The sequence below is a fragment of the Schistocerca cancellata genome, chromosome 3 (genome assembly GCF_023864275.1).
Source record: "Schistocerca cancellata isolate TAMUIC-IGC-003103 chromosome 3, iqSchCanc2.1, whole genome shotgun sequence".
NCBI lineage: Eukaryota > Metazoa > Arthropoda > Insecta > Orthoptera > Acrididae > Schistocerca > Schistocerca cancellata.
Window position 1 is genome coordinate 35,601,300 of NC_064628.1, and position 23,385 is coordinate 35,624,684.

The window sequence follows — 23,385 nt, forward strand, 5'->3', positions numbered from 1 at the left end:
AAGATTACTACAATCCCATTAATATTACCTGCCTGACATTTAATTCTCCCCACAAAAGTTCCTGAAATAGAGAAATCATTATTTCAAACTACTCTTAAATATTCCACATGCATATCATGTCTCCACTCTTTCGTCATTACGGAGCACAACTAAAACAGGTCTTAACAGCACAAGATCCAGCGGCAGAGTGCCGAAACGTGGCCGTTCTCCAGGTCATCTCCCATCTCTGTCGAGGTGGGGGAAGCACCTTGCTACAGTATTGGTCAGCCACATTTCAGGCGCTCAAAGCGCTGGTAAATTTCATCTATTTGGTTCCACCAAAGGATCGACTCAAAGATGATCATATATTCACATTCACTATCTGCGGTTAGTAGACGACCATATATTCATTCATTTCACAGATCTCACCAAACTGGATGTAGGGATTTACTTTGCGGGAGTGCACATGTGATCAATTAAATAAATAAATTGTCATTCTTTCCCACACTGATATCCGGCTTCGCTGTATTAATTGAAATTGAGTTATTTTACAAAAAAATGTGTTGTTCTGACAAAAATAATGAAGTATGTTGTACCTATTTTCAATGTCGGGCGGTACTGTACCCTTTCATATGATACATAGGAAGGCACTGGCTTCTAAAGTATTACAACAGGAAATCAAAGTGCTGAGTGATGCAGTCATTGTTGTAAATCTTGTGAAACCACCAGCTTTAACAGTAGGCTATCTGCCATTATTTTCGAGGAGATGGGTTCTACACATGATTCGCTTCTGTTGCACACGGAGGTACGTTGCTTGCCTCGTGGTAAAGTGCTTGTGGACTTGAAGGATGAACTTTGTCTTTTCTTACTGAACAGCAATCCTACACTCGCGGCTCTGTTTCTGGATGAAAAATGGATTCTAATACTGTGCTACTCGGTCGACGTTTTTGAGAAACCGAATGATCTTAACGTATCATTTCAAGGCCGAAAGAGTAACACCATCTTTCTGAGCGAGAAAATGCTTGCGTTTAAGAGAAAGTATGGACTGAAAAACCCAGTTGGAGAAGAGTAACTGTGAGATTTTCTCTTGTCTCAATGATTTCATGAAGGACAAAGAGTTGGATGGAGGTAAAATTAGTAGAACTGGCGTAGAACTTCTCGAAACCCTTAGTCAACAATTTGAGGATAATTTTTAAGAGCCTTCGCCTGAGTATGACTGGCTCCACAATCCATTCGATATGATCATAACAGAGCACTTGCCAACAGTAGAACAGGCTGAGCTAATAGAACTCTCAAGTAGCAGAATATTTCGGAACGGATCTAAATCGAAGTCTCTTGAAAATTTTTGGGCGCAGACTCGAATAATTATCCCAGTTAAGCAGAACGGAAGTGAACATATTATCAACTTTCGCACCAACTTACTTATGCGAGTCAATGCTTTCCACTCTGGCATTAACCAAGACGAAACATCGCTCTCGACTGCAGCTGGGAGAGGACCTGCGAGTTGCTGTTTCAACGATTCAACCAGACTGGATTTGCTTTCTCCGCAAATTCAAGCACACACATCACTCTAAATGTGCAAATTCGAGGAAATTTCAGAATTTTGAAGCTTGTGTATTTTTACTCTTGTTTATTTTCTTTTTGGATGACTACTGTTTTATCGTTATTTGTAGATCGTGATATTTCAAATATTAAAATATTCTAAAGGAATTAAAAGCAATATAGAAGAAATAATTAAACTTTAAATGACTAATTTGTATAAATAATATGTAGTGATATGCACATATATGCTCAGTTTCAATAATTTCACATGCAGCCGTAGTCATTTATAAAGTAGTTGTAATTGTTAACTTTCACTAGCTTTGAATAATATAAATATATGACAATTTTGAAAAATATTTAACTCTGATATGCTCGAAGGACACACTCTTAATTTATTGTTACTATCGGTATGCATTGGACACCATGCTTACCAATATGTGGTAGCTGAAGAAAACTTCACAAGCTAAGATCGCTAAAAAATCATTTTATTGTATGACTGGTTTCGACAGAGCTATGCTGTCATTATCCTCGCAAATTATACTTTTGAATTTTTAAAACAGCATAAGATCTGATGATAACACCATAGCTCTGTCGAAACCGATCATACAATAAAATGCTTTTATAGCGATCTTGGGTTGTGAAGTTTTCTTTAGTTACCATACATTGCAAAAAAAATGGCTCTGAGCACTATGGGATTAACATCTGAGGTCATCAGTCCCCTAGAACTTAGAACTACTTAAATCAAACTAACCTAAGGACATCACACACATCCATGCCCGAGGCAGGATTCAAACCTGCAACCGTAGCGATCGCGCGGTTCCAGACTGAAGCGCCTAGAACGGCTCGGCCACACCGGCCGGCTCATACATTGCAGATCGCCACCAAACTGGCCGTATCACGTATATATTACTAACATGTTCCAAAATCGCGCGTAAAAACGGGATTTTCCAGTGCTCATACCTCGGGTTCTGTTGGTAGGGTCAAGTGTTTTGGATAGTCCTTGAGCTAGGGATCATTTGTATACCCAAAAGGAGGATCGTTTTAGTGTCGCTATCCTACTGAACAGGGTCAAAGTATGTATATTACACATCGTCCTGCTTAGGCAAATGAAGCAAAGTGGTTGGTCCTATTTGCATTTGTGGTCTACGGTGGGCTTGATGGAGCTTACGGAGACACGATTACTTCATGGGCGGTTCCTCGGAAAATTCCAAAAAATGGTTTTTTACTAAATTTTTGCCGTCACCAGCGGACGAAAACCCAGCCGAGGATTCCAAGATGGCTATCCACAGCCAATGGCTGAAATTTTTACGATATATCCATACGATTTAGATCTTGAACAACCTTCAAAATTTTCTTGATGTGTTTAATCTTTTCCCAGATGCAGAGGTTCAAAGTTATCCTACTCGTACTAGTAAAATATGAATGTAAAAATTAAACAGATTGATTGAAGACGGGTACACCTTGGATGAACCCGAGATTTAATTAAACTGACTGGTATATCCTTGATGAATAAATGAATTTTGCATTTGCGAAAATTTAGTGGGCATAGTTCGTGAAAATTTTATTACCTGTAGGCTCAAAAAATTGTTGAAAACATGATTATTTGGTAAAAGAAAATCAGCCGCTGATTCCAAGACGGCTATGGACAATAGATGGCTCAAATTTTTACTACATTTTCATAAGATTCTGGTATCGAACAAAATTGAAAATTTTCGAGATATCTTCACCCGTATCAGAAGTACAGACATTCTTAAAGTTACCCAATTTGTGCACGTGAAATACGCATTTAAATGTGGTGTGAGGCGAAAGTGAAGTTATAAAATAATCTAGCACGGAGAAATATGATGTAAAGTGTCCAGTTTCATCAGAAACATGTCCACTCTCAAAAGGAACCTGAAGCCAGCAATCCTTGTTTATCTATCATCCATTCCAATTTCCGTATTTTCCTTTTGCATCTTTGAATCTGCAACAAAACAAGAATATCTAAGTACATAAATCATTTTATATGGTTAGGACGTGGAAGTGCTGTAACAAATAAGTATGCAAAGCCCAAGCGCAAAATCGCGGTTTGGGAGGGAGGCGGGAGTGGTCTCATTGCTCGGTTTGAGCCAGAAACATGGAGTAAAAGTTTTTGTTTTCGTCCGGATCAGGGGCCTCGAATACCTGTCTTACTGTAGCTATGTTACAGTATATTCAGCAAGGTTTGAACGACGAACCAGAGCAGGCGCTCTGGCAAATTGTGCAAATGGATCAATTCCTTTTGCGAAAGATTTTAATTGGGCTGCGATTAATGCTCAGCTAATGGCACTATTTGTATGTGCATCGTTCGGATTTTATTCGCAAAAACAGTCATCCTCGCTCGGATTTTAAGTGCAAAAACTATCGTCCTTAAATGACTTTAAACTGGAGCGAGACTGATGGTTCAGATTTGGTCCACCCATCTATCAGACCATGGTCTAAAAAAAATTTTTACCGTTTGAAAAATCTTGCTTTGTTTGGATTTTGTGCGAAAAAAAACACGTTTTCTGGGAGGACTTAAAGCATGCCTTTTATACGCTTTAAACTTATGCGAATCGTTTCAAACTGTGCATATAGGTAGATGAATGGACGGAGTCAAAACGAATTTTTTTATTCAATAATCTTTATCCGTTGTCGAGATGAGAGGGTTTAAAATCGAACTAAATATAGCAAGTCAAATTCGTTCTTACTTGAACTGAACGCGCGGAAACCGGGCTAAAGTGATCAAGTAAACAAAAAATGTATTCTTACGATAAAATTGAAAACTCGCTTCAAAAATCTAACTTTATTCGGATTTTATGTGCAAAAAAATATTTTTGTGAGCTATTTTACGAGCACCACTTCTATGTTTCAGACTTGTACAAAAAGGTTCATATTTTGTAAGATAGACAAATGTAATTAATGGTAGTGTTCTTGTTTTCTGAAAACTTTATCCGTTGCAACAATAGAGCGGTCTGAGGTTGCAAATAAAATGCACATAAAACCCGGTTTTACATAAACCGCAAATGCTGAGGCGGCTTAAAGTGATACGGATGGTAATTAAAACGTATTCTCACTGTGATTATAAGAAGCGTTTACACAAAAATCTTTCATCGTTCGTGTGTTAGGTGCGAAAAATCACGTTTTTATACATAAAACTCGATTTCGTATAAATGTGTAGCATTTAAAACACTGCATTTGTATATAATTAAAGAACTAGTTATTACAGTTGATTATCGTTTCGTTGTTTATATGTCAGAGATTTTATTCATCAGTGGCTCAAAATTATGGAGGTAAAAGAAGAAGGGAGGTGGCATCATGTCACAAACTTGAAGCCGATATCCGCCATGTTAACTAGCCCAAAACATTAGGTTCACCGCGGTGACACTTCTGACGAACGTGACGCGACTCTATGTCGTATTACTAGAGCAAATACGCATCAAGAACAGAAAAACGTTCGAAATTACCTTCCTGACACTACGTTATTCGTGTAAGCTCTATAGTTTTTACTATTTAAAACAGTTATTGCGTGAATACAACAGAAATTGTAAACAAGAAGCACTCGTAAACAGTAGTCTGCTAATGTTTTTGTCTACTTAAAAACGGCAGACCGCGCCCACTCTGGGTTCAAAACGACGCAGAGCGTTTAAGTCTGTAGTGCCACGTCCCTTCTTTTATTTTACCTCCGTGCTTAAAAACCTTCTAAAAACAACGCACGTGCCAAACCAGAACTATACCAAGCTCTGTACAAAATGATATACTGTGTTCGAGCATTTAAAGCGTTATCGATGACCACACAGAAAATTAAATGAACCAGAAAACTCCTAATAAAAATTATCAGAAAAAGATCAATTTATTTCTAACGGATAGCGAATGTTTTACTGCGTTTTTCTTCAAAAGCTGCTATGCTATCTTGTAGAAAATTTATTTTCGGACAAAACAAGCCCAAGTTCGTCAATTTTCGTACACGACTCAAAACTTGATAGTATTTTGTCGTGCAAAGATTGTTTCACAGATGTTCTGCTTATTTCAGCCAAACATACTCATATTTAATTCGGATGGGTTGTTGCAAAATTTCATATCAATATTATTCACGTGAGTTTTTATAGTGGCGATTTCTTAATTTTCAATTTTTATTTTTGCATACTTTAAATAAACAATGACAAGAATTTTACGGAAAAATATGATAACACGATGTATGTTTTTCAACAGATTATTATTTCTTGTGTAACACATTCAACTTGTGATATAGTAAGCTTTTAAGAACGTTTATCTATGTAATATAGTCGTTTCGTAAGTATATCTATGTACTATAAACTATTAACATACGTCATCATTAACTTCACACAGTATTTGATATTTCGTTTGGTATTGTCTTTATGTTTCCTGTTATTTTGTGTACTGTATTAAGTATTTATTTCTTTTTCATATGTTTTCATGTGCAGTCTCAAATTTATATGAGTAAAGTGTGTGTAACTATATAACAAAAAATTGGAGGAAACACTAAAAATTAAACAAAATTAGAAAATATGAAACGAAATAATAAGAATAATAAAAAATAGCATGAAAAACAAATTTAAAATATAAAAAATAAAACAATCTCCTGCAAGCATGTGATCTTGACATGGTGGGGAGGCTAGTATTATCTGAGGACACAATAGGCTTTACAGGACATGTTCAACCATACCAGGTTGGTAATCGTAGAGAAGCCAGACTAGCGACTCCCAGTTCAAGCAAATGGTTCATAAAGACAAGAAGAAAACCTCTACCAGATTAGTCGTTGATCAAGTCAACAAAAATCTACATGAGTTGAAAAGCTATGGCATTGTAGTAGAGTAAAAGTGTGGCAGAGTAAAAGTTCGGAACCCGAATGAAAAATGTTCCTATCATATGACCATAGTACAAGAAAGGTGAATATGTCCTGGGCAGAGTTAGGGATGTAAAAGAAGGGAACTAGCTTTTTGAGTTATCTGGTAGCTTCAAAGACATTTAAATGAAAACATCTTGACATATTCGCGCTTTTTCACGAGTTAACCCTATTTCCCCAATGCAGTGAGCTCTATTAGCGGCTAGGTGTTGGCACATATGCCTCTTGCAATTTATAAGCTAAAGTCCCTGATCTTGTGCCCAAAATCCAGAAGATTCGCCAGCCATTGTAAACAGTATATATCCTCATATCAGTATGGCTGAAGAGTGTACATGTAACATCAAAAAAAATTTTCTGAGGTTGGCTTTGTTCCTGAGGAGATGCTAAAGCAATTTTTTTGATTTCTAGTGGGAGAGGGGGTTGATTCCCTCCCCGGAGGGACCACCTCTCCCCAAAACCCACTCACTGTTACATGTATGGTGGGGGGAGTGAAAGTAAGACAGAAATTTACGTGCCTCTAGAGGCTGTGCGATGCATCTACAATAGAACCTATCTGAGACTGGAGCTGCATCTGTAATAAGAAGTATCTCAGGGTGGGCAAGCATGCATCTTAAACTTTAATGACATATTGTGTCATATTGCATGACATGACAAATGTCACGTTGGATGAATTGATGGCATGTGCCACGTTATACTACTTGCCATTAAGTATCGTGTTACTTTACTTGATGTGATGCATTGTAGTGTATTACATGTGCACAAATTCTAAAAAGTAAAACAGCGTGAATATATCAACACATTTTAATTTAAATATCTTTGAACCTGCCAGATAAGTCGAAAAGCAAATTTCTTCCTTTTCCTACCCAGGAAATATTCGCCTCTTTTGTGCTATGATATGGGCATTGTTTTATTCTGTAATTTTTATTTAATAAATATATAGTTGTCTAATGTGTAAAATGAAAATAGAAAAGAGGAAACATAGTCATTAGTGAATAAAGGAAAGAAATGCTGCTGCTGGCCGGAGTGGCCGTGTGGTTCTAGGCGCTACAGTCTGGAACCGAGCGACCGCTAAGGTCACAGGTTCGAATCCTGCCTCGGGCAAGGATGTGTGTGATGTCCTTAGGTTAGTTAGGTTTAATTAGTTCTAAGTTCTAGGTGACTGATGACCTCAGAAGTTAAGTCGCATAGTGCTCAGAGCCAAAGAAATGCTGAATGAACTGTTTACTGATTAGTCTGTTTTCCTGTTTGCAGTTGATATTAGATGTTATCACTAAATCTGTACTCAAAGCAAGACTCTAAACTGCTTGCCTAAGGCAAACACTGGTATGTTTCCTGTGAAAACAGCACAGTCCGGTTTCTTCCCTACCCTTCCCTCAAACGCACTTACTTTTTATCTCTAACAACCTCATCATCAATGTGACAGTGAACTGTAGTCTTGCATCCTTCCTGTTATAAATAATCAAAAGGAAATACTTTCTTACCAACAGTAATCACAAAAAGGAATTAGACAAGAAACAACTGGCAGAAGCACACAGTAAATATCATAGTATCTGATGCTAACACTCTGATTTTTTTTTTTAGTCATACATCTGATAATACTTATTATGTGTTATGATAAATTTCCTGATGACTGGAACTTCCGATACAGATGTATCATGACTTGAGGTCACAAAGCAGTGGAATCCATTGTCTGCTCCTTAGCCCATTAACTCAAGTCTGGATATGAAAATGCCGAGCCTATAGCAACTACACTGGACTTACAGAAAAATCATCCTATTGATTTGAGCATTGTATGGTCATTGTATACTGTATACAGACCAAGACAATCATCAACATGTACAATTATAATAATAAAAGAAATTGATTTCGGTCAAAAGAAACTCATTTCGGTGAGAACATACTGCGAATCTGCAACAGGCTGCATGGTCCATATGAAGAACTGGACTGCATGCTGTAAATGAAGGGTCAGCTATACATCAGGGTTGGTACCAGTGGTCCAGAGAGGGTGTAATTACAATATTGATACTGGCCAGCACCAATACACAATGTGTAACTAAAGTCCCTTTACAGACTTTGAGGATCTGTAGTGGTGACAAAGATGGTTCAATTTAGTTACACTGATGATTCAAAACATTATGATCACCTGTTTAATAGCTTGTTTGTCTGTCTTTGGAACGAAATACTTCACAGATCCGACAGTTTGCTGGTAGGTTTGTGGAGGTACGTGGCATTTGATATCTACTCACAGGCCATGTAATTCGCTGAATAACGGGCTGCTGATTTGCGTACACCGTGATGGCGTCCAACAGCGACCCAGATGGGCTCCAAAGGATTTACATCAGGCGAATTTGGTTGCGAAGATATCAACGTGAGTTCGCTGGATGCTCTTCAAACCACTGCAGCACGGTTATGGCTCCGAGACACATACAATTATACTGCTGAAAGACAAAATCGCCGTCGTGGAAGACATCAAGCATGAAGGAAAACAAGTGATTCGCAGCCGTTAGCGTGTCTTTGATTACTACCGCAGGCCCTTTTCAAGCACAGAAGAATGTCTCCCATAGCATAATACCACCCCCACCAACCTGCGTCCGCAGCTTGTTGCACACTTCAAGCTGCTGTTCACCTCAAAGACGGCATTGTGTAGATGGCCAATGTTCTGGTGTAAAAAAAAAAAAAAAAAAAAAGGATTCACTCGAAGGGCCGACACGTTTCCATTGGACAACAGTCGAATCCTGATAGTCCCATATCCATTGCAGTCATAATTGACGATACCGTTGGGTCAACATGTGAACACGTAGTGGTGGTCTGTTGCGGAGCTCCGTGTTCAACAATGTGCGTTGAACAGTGTGCTCCAAAACACTTGTGCATGCACCAGCATTGTGCTCTTTTGGCAGAGATGCCACAGCTCACTACCTATTCTACTTTACAGAGCAGACAAGCCTCCGAACCCAGTGTTCTGTGAAGAGTCGTCGCCGTCCAGCCATTGAGAGCCTAGTGATAGTTTCACTGTCCTACCTCTTTCTGTAGATTCTCACGACAGTAGCCAGTGAACATTGGACCAGTGTCACTGTTTTCGAGACACTCATTCACAGGGTCCGTGTAATGAAGTCGCTTATCTCAATAGATTTCCCCATTTGCAGTCCATATCTTCGACAGGGTCGTCCCCCATCTGTGTCTGCTCTGCTTACATACTTTTTGTAGTACGCCACATGCCCACAACGCCACCATTGCAGTGGGCAGTTATCATAATGTTTTGGCTTATCAGTGTACATGCAAAATACCACAACACACATTGCTCTCTGACCACTGCTACTTGTCAGCTTGGTCCACTTATAAGTAGGGCTCGATGTGAGGACCACCAATGTAACACAGGTACAGTACCCCCACACCATTCCTTGTACACATGATCACCAATCCCTGGTTGTCCAGCATCAGCCATAACCATAAACCTCGCCTGTAGGGGTATAATAAATTAAGGATTTCATATTACCCCACAGGTGGCAGTCCAGAAGGTTCAAGTCAGCAGAATGTGCAGGCCAAGCAATCAGGCCACCACAATCTATCCACCATTGCCTGAATCCACAAGTGAATAATGATGTAGTGCGCCATCATTCTGAAACCAAGTTTTGACGCCCATGCAGTGACACATCTTCCAAGAGCCCATGCAGTGCACTGTCAAGGAATTGCAAATACACAGCACTGATGAGATATGGAGGAGGGAGTTATGGCCCAGTCACAAGTCCATCCATGAAACCAGTCCAAATGTTCAGACTCTATTGTTTCTGAAATCCAGGGTGGCACACAACATGCAGGTGTTTATTGGCTCATGCATGACTGTTGCAGGAATTGAGAACCTTCACAGATACATCATTGGTTTGACGCATTATTAAGTAATAGAATCCAGTACATTGCCTGGAGGATAAATGTACAACAGAACTGAGAGTAAGGTCAGGTGTGTCCCAAGAATGCATATTTTGAATGTTCTCAGTATATACAAATAATATTGTCATGTAGAAGGAGGTGTAATTAGATTAATGACGAACACTAACTTCGCACTTTGCTTAACGACTGTTTATTCAGCACTTGCACATATAAGAGCGCAGAGCAAATTGCCTCTGGCCACTACACATATGGTATATATACAGTTATATAACATTCCACTAAAATTATTCTTGATATTTGTGGATACTTGTAGAATGTCCTTGAACCAAATATAGAAATTAAAATTTTATAATTCAGGTGAGTTTCAAACTCACAACCCTCCATGCAACAGTCTAGTATTATAACCACTACACCACACTGACTGTACTACTTAGTTTCTCCTGTGACACTGCTCCCTCCTTAAGAGAACAGCATCTCGGTGTTACGTCGTCCTTGTCCGGGAATGAGTCATCGATCCTGCATACTCCGATTCCCAATGACTGATGTTCACCCTGGTGGTGATCTTCCTAGAACTTCCTTTGCGCTATGCTCATCGTCACCTTTCTTAAAAACTGCCACAAATTCAAGATCATTGACATTAATAAATTCTGTTTAGAGCAGCATCTAGAAGCATGTGCAACAGAAGTAGAGTTCCATAACAGATCCTATATAATAGTAACTATTTACCGAGCACTTGCAGGAAATTATAATCTGTTCATAAATCATCTAGAAGCTCTTTTGGGTTATTTAACAGGAAGATTGCTGGTGACTTTAATACAGATTTTCTAATGCAATCTTCCAGTAAACATTTACTGCAGTTAGTAATGTTGTCTTTCAGTCTAACTCACACTGTAAACATTCCAACTAGGATCACTAAATCCTCCAGGACAGCCATTGATAACATTTTTACAGACAAATCAAAGGAACAAAACCATATCATAAAACCTGTAATAAATGGACTATGAGATCATGACATGCAGCTCTTTGTTTTAGATGTAAATTCTAAGCAGATTATCAACACTACTAAATCTGAGTATATGAGAGTAGTCAATCAACCAAAAATTGTGTGTTTTAGAAAACTGTTCAAAGGTATGAACTGGAAATATATTTATAGTGCTCATGACATGAATGAAAAATATAATATATTCATGAACAATGTCAGTACCATGTTTGAAAACTGTTTTCCTCTAAAAGTTACTCAAATTAAACAGAAGTCTATAATAAAACCATGGATTACACAAGGAATAAAGATTTCCTGTAAAACAAAAAGGAAAATGTATCTGTTGACCAAGAATAGCTCCAATGCTGATTATTTAGCTAAAAATGGCTCTGAGTACTATGGGACTTAACATCTGAGGTCATCAGTCCCCTAGAATGTAGAACTACTTAAACCTAACTAACCTAAGGACATCACACACATCCATGCCCGAGGCAGGATTCGAACCTGCGACCGGACCGTAGCGGTCGCGCAGTTCTAGACTGAAGCGACTAGAACCGCTCGGCCACACCGGCCAGCATGATTTAGCTAAATACAAGGAATACTGTAAAATATTAAAAAAAGGTAATTCAGACATCTAAACAAATGCACTACAAGAAGAAGATAGCAATGTCAGGGAACAAAATAAAAACAATATGGGATATAATTAAAGAGGAGACTGGTAGAACCAGAAAGAAACAAAACAAAATAAAAACAATATGGGATATAATTAAAGAGGAGACTGGTAGAACCAGAAAGAAACAGGAGAAAATAGCATTAAGGGTAGATGACACATTAGTAACCGATGGGCATAGTGTGGCAAATCTATTTACCAAGTACTTTATATCCGTTACTGATAATGGGATTGTCAGGATCAGTAAATAATGCCCTTGAATATCTGAAACTAGCCTTTACAAATAGGTTCAGGTACATGAATATGTCACTCACTTCACCAAAAGATAAAAACTTCCATAATAAAATCTTTAAAAACAAAGCATTCTAGTGGTTACAATTAAATATGAACGAATTTAATTAAGGCATGTTCTTGTGAGTTTAGTACAATTCTAAGTTACTTGTGTAACCAGTCAATTAGAACTGGGACATTTCTTGACTGGCTAAAATATGCAGATTTAAGCCTCTATTCAAGAAAGGGGATAAAGAGATACCATCAAACTACGGACCGATATCACTTTTGCCAGCATTCTCAAAAAGTTTAGAAAAAGTAATGTACAGGCAGCTTCTCAACCATCTGACCACAAATAACATATTGTCAAGAACACAGTTTGGATTTCTGAAGGGTTCTGATATCGAGAAGGCTGTTTACACCTACAGTGAAAATGTACTTAATTCATTAAATAACAAGTTACAAGCAGCAGGTATTTTCTGTGATTTGTCAAAGGCATTTGATTGTGTGAACCACAACATCCTTTTAAATAAATTAGAATTCTATGGTGCTACGGGCAGTGCTGCAGAATGTTTCAAGTCATACCTCGCTAACAGGAAACAAAGGGTGTCAGTGCAAGGGACTAGTGAATTAAGTCATCATCAGAATGGGAAGAAATTACATGTGGTGTCCCACAAGGATCCATCTTAGGGCCTTTGCTTTTTCTTGTGTACATTAATGATCTCTCATCAGTTACACTGCCAGAAGCAGAGTTCATTTTGTTTGCAGATGGCAGAAGTATTGCAATAATAGTATGTCGAGTGTAGTTCTTGAAAGATCTGCTAATGATATTTTCATGGATATTAATAAATGGTTTATAGCCGACTCACTGACATTAAACTTCTAAAAGACTCACTATATGCAATTCAGAACCTGTAAGAGGTTTCCACCCAACATATGCATAAAGTATCAAGAAGAGCAGATAGAAGAGGTTGACAGTCTTAAATTCCTGGGATTACAACTTGATAATAAATTCAGTTGGGAGGAGCACACCACAGAACTGCAGAAACACCTTAACTAATCTGTATTTGCAATTCAAGTGTTAGCAGACATAGGCGACATAAAAATGAAAAAGCTTGCATACTTTGCCTACTTTCATTCCATAATGTCATATGGTATAATATTTTGGGGTAACTCTTCTTCAAAGAACTGGTTATACTAACTACTGCCTCTCAGTATATTTACTCCTTAATGAAATTTGTCCTAAATAATATATCTCTTTTTCCAACAAACAGTTCAGTTCATACATACAATACCAGGAACAGAAATGATCTGCACAAGGACTTAAAAGCACTAGTTCAAAAAGGGGTCCACTACTCAGGAACACTCATCTTCAATAATTTGCCAGCAAACATAAAAAAATTAGTTACAAATAAAGATCAGTTCAAAAAGAGCCTAAAAGACTTACTAGTGGCCAACTCCTACTCCATTGACGAATTTTTTAATAGAAACAAATGATGTATTGTATATACTCATACTATTACTATTGTTATTTCAGCTTAAAAAAAAATTGAAAAAATTGACATGTTCCACATCCACGAGGATCGCCTCAGCACGGATCTATGGAACGAAAACTAATCTAATCCACTTGTTGCCTGTTGCTGGAGCTTCGAATTAACCCTGGGTTGCAGGATCCTTATAGAGCTTCATTCAAAGAACGTGGACCATATCTCTGATCTGTTGTCGTCTTGCGTTGGGGTCGAAATCTTCAACTTCATAAGTAACATCAGACAACTGTCTCACAACCTTATAAGGTCCAAAGTAGCGCCTGAGGAGCTTCTGGGGCCATCCTTCCGAACAGGAGTGAAGATCCAGATAGGTCACCAGGCTGGTAGACAACAGAGCCGTGGCTCACGTCATACCTTCGGCGATCGTTTTCTTCAGCCTGCAGCGTGCGGAGTCGAGCTAACTGCCGAGCTTCCTCAGCAATGGTTAATACCTGGTCGATGTAGACGTCATCCACGTCATCAGCTTGTAACGGAAACACAGTGTCCATCATCATAGTCGCTTCACGTCCATGCACCAGGAAAAATGGCGTAAATCCTGTGGTGTCTTGTTTGGCGGTGTTGTAGGCAAACGTCACGAAAGGTAGCACCTCACCCTACTTGCTCTGCTCAACACTGTCGGACATTGATAGCATGTCGGCCAAGGTCTTATTAAGGCATTCAGTAAGCCTGTTTGCAGATGGTAGGCAGTCGTCATGTGATGAGTAATGTTGCACCGACAGTTTATCTGCATCACAAGATTAGATTGAAAACTTTCCCTCGATCTGTAATTAATGATCTTGGGGCACCATGTTTTAATACAATGTCTTCCACGATGAATTTGGCTAACTCTAATGTTTCGGCTGTTTTCACGGCTTTTGTAATGGCATAGCATAGCAGATAATCAGTGCAAACAATAATCCATCTATTGCCACTGGCAGACGTTGGAAATCGTCCGAGGAGGTCAATCCCAACACGATGGAAAGGCATTTCAGCTGGTCGAATTGGTATGAGTAGGCCAGGTGGTTTCCGAGGAACTGCCTTTCTCCTCTGGCACTGTCGACAGTGCGACACACAGTGACGGACACTCCTCAATAAACCTGGCCAGAAAAATCTCTTGCGGATTCTATCGTATGTATTAATAAATCTTAAATGTCAGCCTCAGGTGTGTCCTGGAATTTCTGTAGAACATGTGCATGTTTTTAGGAATCACTGGTAGGCACGTCTTTCCAAACAGATCAAAGTTTTTCTTGCAAAGTAATCCATTAACTACTTTAAATTGTCCTTTCACATCCTCTGACCGATTTAAGGCAAGCATAATTTGAGATATCTTGGCGTCCTGCTCCTGCTCAGCAGGGAGATCCTGAACTGCAGGACAGTCACTATCTTCATCAAAGTCTTGATGGCCTTGCACAGGGTTTCTTGAGAGACAGTCAGCATCTTAGTGTTTCCTTCCACTTCTGTACACTATGGTAATTTCATACTCGAAGACATAGTGCACACCTGCCGAGTCGTCCTGTTGAATCCTTATGACCTGTCAACCAACAAAGTGAATGATGGTCTGTAACAACAGTGAATGGCCTTCCATAGAGATACTGTCAAAATTTGCACATGGCCCAGATCACAGCAAGACATTCTCTTTCTGTAGTTGAGTAGCTTCTCTCGGCTTTTGTAAGTGTCCTAGAAGCATAGGCTATAACCTTCTCTTTTCCATCCGAAATCTGCATCAGAACAGCACCGATCCCATACCCACTGGCATCTGTGTGTAGTTCTGTAGGTGCTCTCTCCTCATATAGGCCGAGTACAGGGTAGGTCGTCAGAGCTTTTTGCAGCACATCGAAAGAATCTTGTCGAGCACCACCCGCAGATGAATTTAGCATCGTCTTTTAACAACTCTTGGAGTGGCCTGGCTTTGATACAAAAGTCTTTGATATAATTACGGTAATAAGAACATAATCTGAGGAAGCTTCTCACATCTCTAATACTTTTAGGAATAGAAATTCACTTATAGATCTCACCTTTTCTGGGTCTGGCCGCACACCTTCGTTTGACAGGTGTCCAAGTATTTTGATTTCTTTTGCTCCAAAGAGAGACTTTCTTGGATTAAGATTCAGTCCGCCTTGTTGGAGACAGTTAAGAATGGCCCTCAGTCTTTTTATATGTTCAACAATGTCTCTGAGAACACTATGTCATCTAAACAACAAAGACACATCGTCTACTTCAGGTGACTTAGAAGATTATCCATCATCCATTCAAAAGTTGCTGGTGCATTACACAAACCAAAAGGCATAACCTTACACTCATACTGGCCCTCAGTGGTGACGAATGCAGTTTTCTCACGATCAGCCTCATCTACTTCGGTTTTCCAGTATCCTGAGTATATAGTGCGGGACAGTAAGTTGGGAATGTGGGTCTCACGGGAGGCGTGCTGCAGATAAGTCCCTACAGTTGCACTATCCTCTGTGTCCTTGGTGGCTCAGATGGATAGTGTGTCTGCCATGTAAGCAGGAGATCCCGGGTTCGAGTCCCAGTCGGGGCACACATTTTCGACTGTCCCTATTGACATATATCAATGCCTGTATGCAACTAAGCATAGTGATTTCATTGTAATTTCATTTGAAATCCAACTTTCATTTGAAATCCAACTAGCTCTTTTGCTATTCCGAAGAATGCAACGACACTTCACACACATTTGTTTATAATGTATGCAGTTTGCCAGCGTAGGGTGGCTGTTAAAAACACGGAGATCATGTCTACATGTGCCAATTGCTTCGCGGCATGCCTCAGTCCACCAAGGGACTAGGACATGATGTGGTAGAGAGGAAGTGGGGTGGATGGAACATTCTGCAGCAGTAAGAGTACTGTTTGTGACATTTGACCTGGGCATCACAACTGGGGAAATCTTGTTCTTCGCAGGTCGCCAGGGAGGAGTAAAGCTGCCAGTCAGTCCTAGGAAGCTGCTATTTAGGCGTGCACGCGGATGGGGTAGGGGTCAGAAAATGGATAGCACATGGGAAATGGGAATGGAGTAAGAGTCAGAAATAACAGACCACTCAAGACGATGGGCAAGCTGGGCAGTGCAGAGGGATAGGCCCAAATGGGAATAGGTGTGCTAGGAGTCGGAAAGGAAAGTGGGTGCTCCAGTGTTGAGGCAGAAGAGATTAAGTTGGTTAAGGTCAGCCAAAAGTGCATCTCTCTGACAGGTCCTGGGAGAAACCCAAAGGGAATGATGTGCATTAAAGTCACCGAGTAGCAAAAATGGGGGACGCAGCTGCCCAATAAGTTGAAGGAAGTCTGCCCTGGTGACAGCGAATAATGGAGGGACATTTAGAGGACAGAGAGAAAAAGTCAGGTGGGGAAGGAAAATGCAAACTGCCACAGCTTGAAGACTGGTAGTCAGCGAGTTGGGTTGACTATGAATATCATCCTGTATGAGTTGCACGACGCCCCTATGAGAGGGAATGCCGACCTCAGGCGGAAGGTCAAAACTAATTGGAAAGAAATGTGATAGCTCAAAGTGGTGGTGAGGGCGCAATTTCATTTCCTGAAGGCAGAGTACAAGGGGATGCTGCGATGCTAGAAGCAGCCATAAACCCTCTTTGTGGGGCTGAAGGCCATGAACGTTCCATCGGAGGAGAGTCATGACTAAGAGACATGGGGGTGACACCTCAGTGACTGCTGCGTGACAGCTTGGGAAGAGACGCTACTACAGGGTACAGAAGCAGGAGGATCCTGCTCCATGGGGTCCAAAGAAGAATCAGTGTGCTTGTGCAGTCGGTCTGTAGAGTCCAATGCCGAAAAACGGTTGTTGGTGCACACCGGCGACACAGAGTCAGACTGGGCGAAGATATCACGTGCCGATACCACCAAAGAGGATCTTTGAGGTGGCAAAGGAGAAGACCGTTTGCCTTTGGAGGACTTCTTCGAGCCTTTCTGGTTAAATGAAGACTTGGGTGTTGTTTGGCTGGAGGGACGTAGGAAGTCTTCACAGGACTACTACTTCTGTCCTTTCTGGCCTACCGGTTGTGTAGCTGGTAGTTTTGCCCCTGGAGGCGAGAGTTTGACAGCTTGCTGCGCAGCTGGACGGGGGGAGGGGGAATGGTGATGCTATGTTGACACTGGGCGATTTCACGACCTCAGAGCTGAATTGGAGGTCACATGTCTGCGTGGCCACGTCCTTCATGGAGCGAGGGGTACCAACAACAGAATTATAGGCACCAGACGGGAGAACACAGAGTTTGCGACTAGCCAGTAACTTGCAAGCAACTGGATAAGGCACCTTTTCCTTTACTCGCATCTCTTGAACAGCCTGCTCATCAAAATACACCAGACACTCCCGAGAGGGGGAGGCATGGCCACCATTGCAGTTGATACAGCGGGGAGAAGGAGGTGGACAATCTCCCTCATGCGCATCCCTACCACAGGTGACATATTTGGTTGGATGTAGACAAATCGTATTAGTGTGGTTAAAACAATGACAATGGTAGCAGCACATCGGGTTCAAAATGTATGGCCACACGGTGATAATTTCATAGCCTGCTTTGAGCTTGGATGGAAGCACCACTCTTCTCAAAGGTGAGAAAGAGAGTGCGGGTGGGCACTAAGGAGGAATCTACCTTTTTCATTACATCATGAACGGCAATGACACACTGATCAAAGAGGTAAGATCGTGTTTTGGTCTAGGTTAGACCGTCGAGCAGCCTGGTGTAACTTACATCATGAGAAGAATTCAAAGTTCTGTGGGCTTCGACATAAACAGGTTAACTGTGGAGAAGTGAGTTATTGTGCTTGAGAATCAGAAGTTGTCTAGAAAAGCAAGAGTGAGAGCAGGATTTCACAGGGCCAGCAATTGCATATACACCTTTCTGAATAATAAACGGATTTACCGTGGCGAAGGACTTACCATCTTCAGTACTTGAGACCAGGTGGAACCATGGTGTAGTGGGAAGGGTATTTGAATCATTAGTCTCGTCGTATTTACATTTTGTAGAAGTTGAGTGGGAAGAAGATTGACTCATCATGAAGAAATCCCCCATTATTGCCAGCGTCTCTGGCCAACTTCCCCCCCCCCCCCCCCCCCCCCCCACTAGGGGACGTAACCCACCTTAGGTGATTGTACACACCTCAGGTCACACCTCCCGAACATCTGACAGAGACTAATCGATAATTTGGCAAGGTTACAGCTCAGGCAGTCACCCCTCCCTGGGCCTGACTGAACTGTACCAGGGGGGTATGTGCAAACCTTATCAGTTGACCCAGGGCTGGGAATTACGCATTACACAGTCACCTGTTACTTACACAGTCACCTGTTACACGTCATACACATGGGCCGACCATCAGGAGTGCACAGGGAGGAAGAAGAAAAATAGAGGATCCTCAAACGCCAAAGTGGAGGAATGAGATGAGAAGGGAGCAAAAAACAAAGGTGAGGCTGTTCGCATGTCACCAACAAATGCAGAACATTCCCAAGAATACCCCAGACATGTTCCCCAAGGGAAGGGAAGAGGAACAGCAAGAGGACAGACATGCAGCATGGAAGGGAAAAAATGCCAAAGAGTGGCGAGCCCCTTTGGGGAGGGGGAAACCACTATTACTGTCTTACCACAAATAATATATTCTAGTAAGATATGATACATGACCTGAAAAAAAGTAATGTTAAAATCAAGTACCAATACATCTGAAATTCTCCGTAATATTCACAAAAAAAATCTTTTTTTTTTTCGGTGTCTTGTAACCAGTTGCTTCCACAACTAAATAAATTTGTTCTCATAAAAATTAGGCCAACTCATTACATGTTGATGCTAATTTGAACTTTGATGCCTTAGAAGTTGGTTGTTGGTTGACTTAGGGGGAGGGAACCAAACCATCGATCCTATCGGATTAGGTAAGGATGGGGAAGAAAGTACGCCGCGCCCTTTTCAAAGGAACCATCCCAGCATTTGCCTGAGGCGATTTACGGAAATCACAGAAAACCTAAATCAGGACGGTCGGATGAGAGTTTGAACCATCATCCTCTTGAATACGATTCCAGCTTGCTAACCTCTGTGCACTCTTAGAAGCATTAGGGAAAGCAGGAGGAGGAGGAAGAAGAAGAAGAAGAAGAAGAAGAAGAAGAAGAAGAAGGTCACCGTGAGGAGAATAGGTAACGTTTTCTAATCTGCCATGCAATGCTACTACATTAGGAGTGCACGCATGCTGAGAACTGCAGCAGTTATGGTATAAACTGCACACAGGAATGACAAGGTTCAGTGAAAACTCATTATAGACACACAGTTGGCTTCACTGCCAACACAATAGAAAACAGCACAGCTGTCACTCTGCTGTAGCGTTACAGTTGGCAGATCTCTGAGACCAGCAGCACACATGATCATAATGAAGTCAACATAAAATGTACAGCTCGTAAAAGTTTTCTTCACAGTTTCACTGAGGGGAGTGCACTGAGTGGAGAAAAGAGCACAATGGTGGTGAAGGGTAAGGAAAGATGCATAGACACACAGCAGTGATGGCATTTTCCCCCGTCATACCAATGTAATACTGTAATGTACCCTGGCTGCTCAAAATTTACACTTGACAGATCGTGAAAAAGAGTGTTTCATTGGCTACACTGTAGATGCAATACAGCAGCTTCCATTACACAATAGCTGACAGTCTTCCATTACCTCTTAAGTGTAGATTAATGAAAGTACCATATCTAAAATTATAAGAATTTATTCTTGAATTAAAGCAACTGCATAATAATGTGCATGTAAGCATAACTAAAGAAATTTTCAATAATGGTGCAAAGATGTACAGAAAATTAGCTTGACAATGAGTGATATCTAAATATAGTTTCATAATCAATGACGATGGTTGCTAGTGACAGTGTACACATGAATTGTATATCTAGAAGTTACCATGATAAGTGCAAATATGCTGCTGAACAACAACATAATCCCATGCATAACAAACATTACATTTGACAATGAAATGCAAGGTTTGGGAAACAAGGGCTTGAAAATTAATGAAAGTGTGAAAAACAATAAAGAGGTAGTTTGCAGAGTTAACACTAACCAAATTTTATACCTCTTCGCTCAAAGATTTTTTATGACATATGTCATCACCAGGCCAGACTATCTAATGATAGGATACTATCAATTAACACATTTACCCACATATTTAAACAGGAAAATATTTTGAACCATAGCAACAAGTGCATTTTATAGCAACTCTTTGCGTTCATAAAACGTGACATCAGAGACCTAGATCTCTTAGTCAGGGACACACACACACACACACACACACACACACACACACACACACACACACACACACACAGAGAGAGAGAGAGAGACAGAGAGAGAGAGAGAGAGAGAGAGAGAGAGAGAGAGAGAGAGAGAGAGAGAGATATTGCAAAGAGTGAAAATAAATTGATGGTACATCTGCTTATTATTATTGTCATGTCAGCTACAGCTAATGTGTACCAGGTATGGATTTTAAAACAAAAACATCAATATTGTACCAAACATAATGTCAGTTCATGAAATATCGATATTCATGTGTTGACTATTTTCCAAACTAAAGGTGAAGTGTACACTCCAGTTCTTTCAGCAAATGTTGAAAGATTTCCTAGCTACAAGCATATGTTGACTGACAATAGATGTTCCTTTACCATTGAAAACCTCTGCATGCTGATTGTTATACACTGTAATAGCTGTACAATGTTACAGAACAGTTTCCGTACATCTTCAAACAACGAGATTTCTTAAAGAAAAACATTGTGACTTTAATTATCCTTCTTGTAATTTCAGTTTCAGCCTTCTTATAAAGTTTTTCATTACTATAGTTCATTTTATAACTCATTTTACATATTACATTTTATATCGCTATTAATATTTTAAGGGTACTTTGGTGATACTTTTGAACATATTTTATATCATAAAAACCTTCAACAGCCCTCTACAGCACCTTTTTTTCAGATTTGTAAACTGTTACAGCCAACTTTATTCACAAAATACGTGAATAATACATGAGTTATAAGTCTTAAGCCTAATGGCCCACAGAGCCAGCGTGCATGGGACATACTTCACAATGGCGTCATGCCACCACACAAGGGCTCTGCTGGCAAGCTTGCAGCCCTGGACAACGTGGTTGGCAGTCCGAAGGCATTACTCCTTCCTCAGCACTTCTCCCTGTCACGGCTGTGACTCCTGAGAGGTTTCAATGGCAGGGCATTGATACACATGCAGATGCAAATCATGTAGTCGTGGCCTGACAGGAAGCGACTGGTGTTGTGAATCCTGCAGTGTTGGTCAGGTATCTTGGCCGATGACAGCAAGGCACAGATGATATGCAGGCACACGGTCCCTCTCCAACATGTGCAGACGTCTTCACCAAATGGCCCTCCCACAATAGATGCTGCTGCAGCACCGCCACCTCGTGCTGCACCTCCTCCAGGCCTGCATCGGCAGCAGAGGGCCCGAGCTGCAGCAAGGCAAGGAGTCTGTTCTGCCTCAGAGTTGGTTCCATCCAGCGGGCAGATGGGATGCTGTGGCCCCCCCTGGGCTATAGGAGAATGGAAATAGCCCAGTGGAGTGTCCATTGGGAGGCGGAACCATCTCCTCACTGCAGCACGAACGCAGATGTCCACGGCCATGCGGGTGCTACTCGAGGAGAGCACATGGTAGAGGCCGAGGAGAAGCACGTCCCAAAGTTCATAGGGCCACACTGCTGTGACTTTAGCAATGCTGCCATGATGACACCCAGTTGCTCCTGGATGTGGCACCTCCGATGAAAGAGGCACCGACCCGAAGATGAGAACTGTAGGTCCTGGTAGCTGAAGGTGTCATCCACATGGAGCACCGGCATGGTGGAGTCAGAGGCAGTGAAGGTGATGTCAGAATCAACCTTCACGTTCTTGTCACTGCTGGATGCCACGAGGGCAAGGATGAAACACTTCCACAGGTCCAGTTGGTCGAGGGCTACCACTGCTGTGTTGATGAGGGACTGCAGACACCCCCCCCCCCCCCCCTTTGTTGAGGCAAAGAACAGGACGTCATCTGCAAAGGCTGCCACATTGACATGGCAATCCAACACCTTGGCACCTATGTGGGAGGGCAGCTGGCCTAAAACATAGTTGACGGCAATGTTAAAGAGGAGGGGGAACAGAGGATCTCCTTGCCGAACACCCCTTGCTGGCCGCACGGCCATGGACCTGTCTCCGCCACCCACAATGACTGTTGTGCTACCCTCGACATAATCCACGAATTCGTCTGGAAAACCATGGTCCTTAAGCGCAGGGCGGAGAGCCGCATGGCCTTACGAACTGAATGAATCAGACACAAGGGAGGCCACAAACGCAGAGGGACAGTGGTGGTCAGCGCCAACGAGAACCTCATGGAGGATGAAAGTATTCTCCAGCATCCTATCCGGGGGATGAACGCCCACTGACGTTCTTACACATGACATCTGCATAAGCCAAATCACCAGTACCTTGTGGAAGGTCCTGACTAACACCGAGCAGGCAGCAATGGCCAAAAGTCGGCAGGGGATGCTGGGGTGGCTGTCTTGGGCAGCAAGGAAGCCTTGGCTCAGAGGAGAGAGGAAAGAAGCTTACAGGAGGGGAGAAACAAGTTGAGGCGGTTGGCAGTGACCCCTGCCAGCAGGAATTGCAGCTGTGCCAGTGATTGGCCATCTG

General features: G+C 41.3%; 1 protein-coding gene across 2 annotated transcripts in view; it reads right to left on the reverse strand.

Moving 5' to 3' along the window:
* Positions 1–3,110: 3,110 nt before the first annotated feature.
* LOC126176026 (dehydrogenase/reductase SDR family protein 7-like) overlaps positions 3,111–23,385 on the reverse strand; it is a 46,078-nt gene continuing 25,803 nt past the window's right edge. The window contains exon 6 of one of the 2 annotated variants that reach the window (XM_049923156.1): positions 3,111–3,484. In XM_049923156.1, coding sequence (XP_049779113.1) covers positions 3,435–3,484 — 50 coding nt within the window. In that variant the 3' untranslated portion in view covers positions 3,111–3,434. Of the gene's footprint in view, positions 3,485–10,576; positions 10,882–23,385 lie in introns of those variants that run through there. The other variant, XM_049923155.1, reaches the window with a different exon arrangement.